We start from the raw sequence: 1,389 nt of genomic DNA, 5'->3' as shown, positions 1-1,389 counted from the left end.
ATTAAAATTAATATATATCTTTTTTCTTTTTTTCGTGCTTTTACTTTTTCAGCTTCTACGTGTCCCGGGTGTGACGTCAGCGCGGCCTCTTTCCTGTGTGACCGTGGGAGGTGCTGCTTGTAGCCGCCTGTCAGCGTCACTCACCCCCCAGAAGACATCACCACCATCCGTGTCTGGGACTTTTTTTGTTTTCTCTCTGTCTGTCTCTGACAGTAGTCCGCTCCCTGTCCTCCGTCATGCCCATGTACCAGGTAAAGCCCATCTGTGGCGCGCACGCAGAGACCGATCTGCCCACCTGCATGTACAAGTTACCAAATATCCACGCGCAGAAAGGGAACAGCTGCACTCCCGAGCACGCGCTTCAGGTAACTGTTCACCGACTTCATGTGGACACGGATGATTTGATTTTTTTTTATTTGTTTCCCAGCTGATTAGTTTGATTAATAAACCCGCTGCTCGTGTTGTTTCTCACGTGCTCATCCACGCGAAGCTCGCGAGCTAAGCTAAGCTAAGCTAAGCTAAGTCAGTACAATGAGTACTCTGACTTCAGGCTGATGCAACAATTATTCCACTGTCCCATCGACATTTATAGATCATTAAACCACATAAAATGATGGCGACACTATTAAAGAGGCCTGTCTCCGCCATTTGATGCATTTATATTGACGCTGTCGTTATTAATCAGGATTTAAATGCATATCATGCCAGCACAGAGGAGACCTGTAACTAAGTACTTTTACTCGAGTACTGTCATTTCATACTGCTGCTTCACTTCACCACATTAATCTGACAGCTGCAGTTCATTTACATATATATAATCACACACAACATTTAATTCATTCATAAAAATATGATGCAGCCAAGTAATAACACTTTAAAATCTGCTCCACCTCTTCAAACTACGTCCATAACATGCTACTTACACACTAATGCATCATACACTACAATATTATATATATATTTATACAATACATGATGGTACGACACTTAAATTGTCTGTTTATTTGCGTTGTGTGCATTTATTTTTGATACTTTGTGTACATTTTGGTAACGTTACATACGTTATTGTTAAGTAATGTTTTCAATGCAAGACCTTTACTTCCATCAGGGGTAGATATTGTGGCTATAAGGTCTTCAAGATCTTCATTAGACGTCTTTCTTTGATCCTTCTTAATGAATCAGTCTAAGACTACGAACATGTTAAATCTCAGTACTGTCTCAAAGTTAAATAGATTAATAAATTAGTATTATGCTTACGCCGTCAAATTCCCACGTGATTCTCTCTCGTCTCACCAGAATGGCGAGGTGGACCCAGCGGTCAAAGCTCTGGAGGCCCGGCAGGATGAAATCATGAGAAAACTGCACGAGCTGAAAGCGGCCGTGGAGGGC

The 1,389-nt window shown here is 41.9% G+C and overlaps 1 protein-coding gene across 2 annotated transcripts in view; it reads left to right on the top strand.

The window, feature by feature from the left end:
* The first annotated feature begins 65 nt into the window (after positions 1–65).
* The window catches only part of aimp2 (aminoacyl tRNA synthetase complex interacting multifunctional protein 2), an 11,292-nt gene continuing 9,968 nt past the window's right edge, over positions 66–1,389 (top strand). The window contains exons 1-2 of one of the 2 annotated variants that reach the window (XM_027285380.1): positions 66–365; positions 1,297–1,389. In XM_027285380.1, the coding sequence (XP_027141181.1) occupies positions 237–365; positions 1,297–1,389 (222 nt within the window). In that variant the 5' untranslated portion in view covers positions 66–236. The remainder of the gene's footprint in view (positions 366–1,296) is intronic. The other variant, XM_027285381.1, reaches the window with a different exon arrangement.

This window comes from Larimichthys crocea, chromosome XII (genome assembly GCF_000972845.2).
Source record: "Larimichthys crocea isolate SSNF chromosome XII, L_crocea_2.0, whole genome shotgun sequence".
Taxonomy (NCBI): Eukaryota; Metazoa; Chordata; class Actinopteri; family Sciaenidae; genus Larimichthys; species Larimichthys crocea.
The sequence above is the reverse complement of the archived record's forward strand: the minus strand, read 5'-3'. Positions and strand labels throughout refer to the sequence as shown.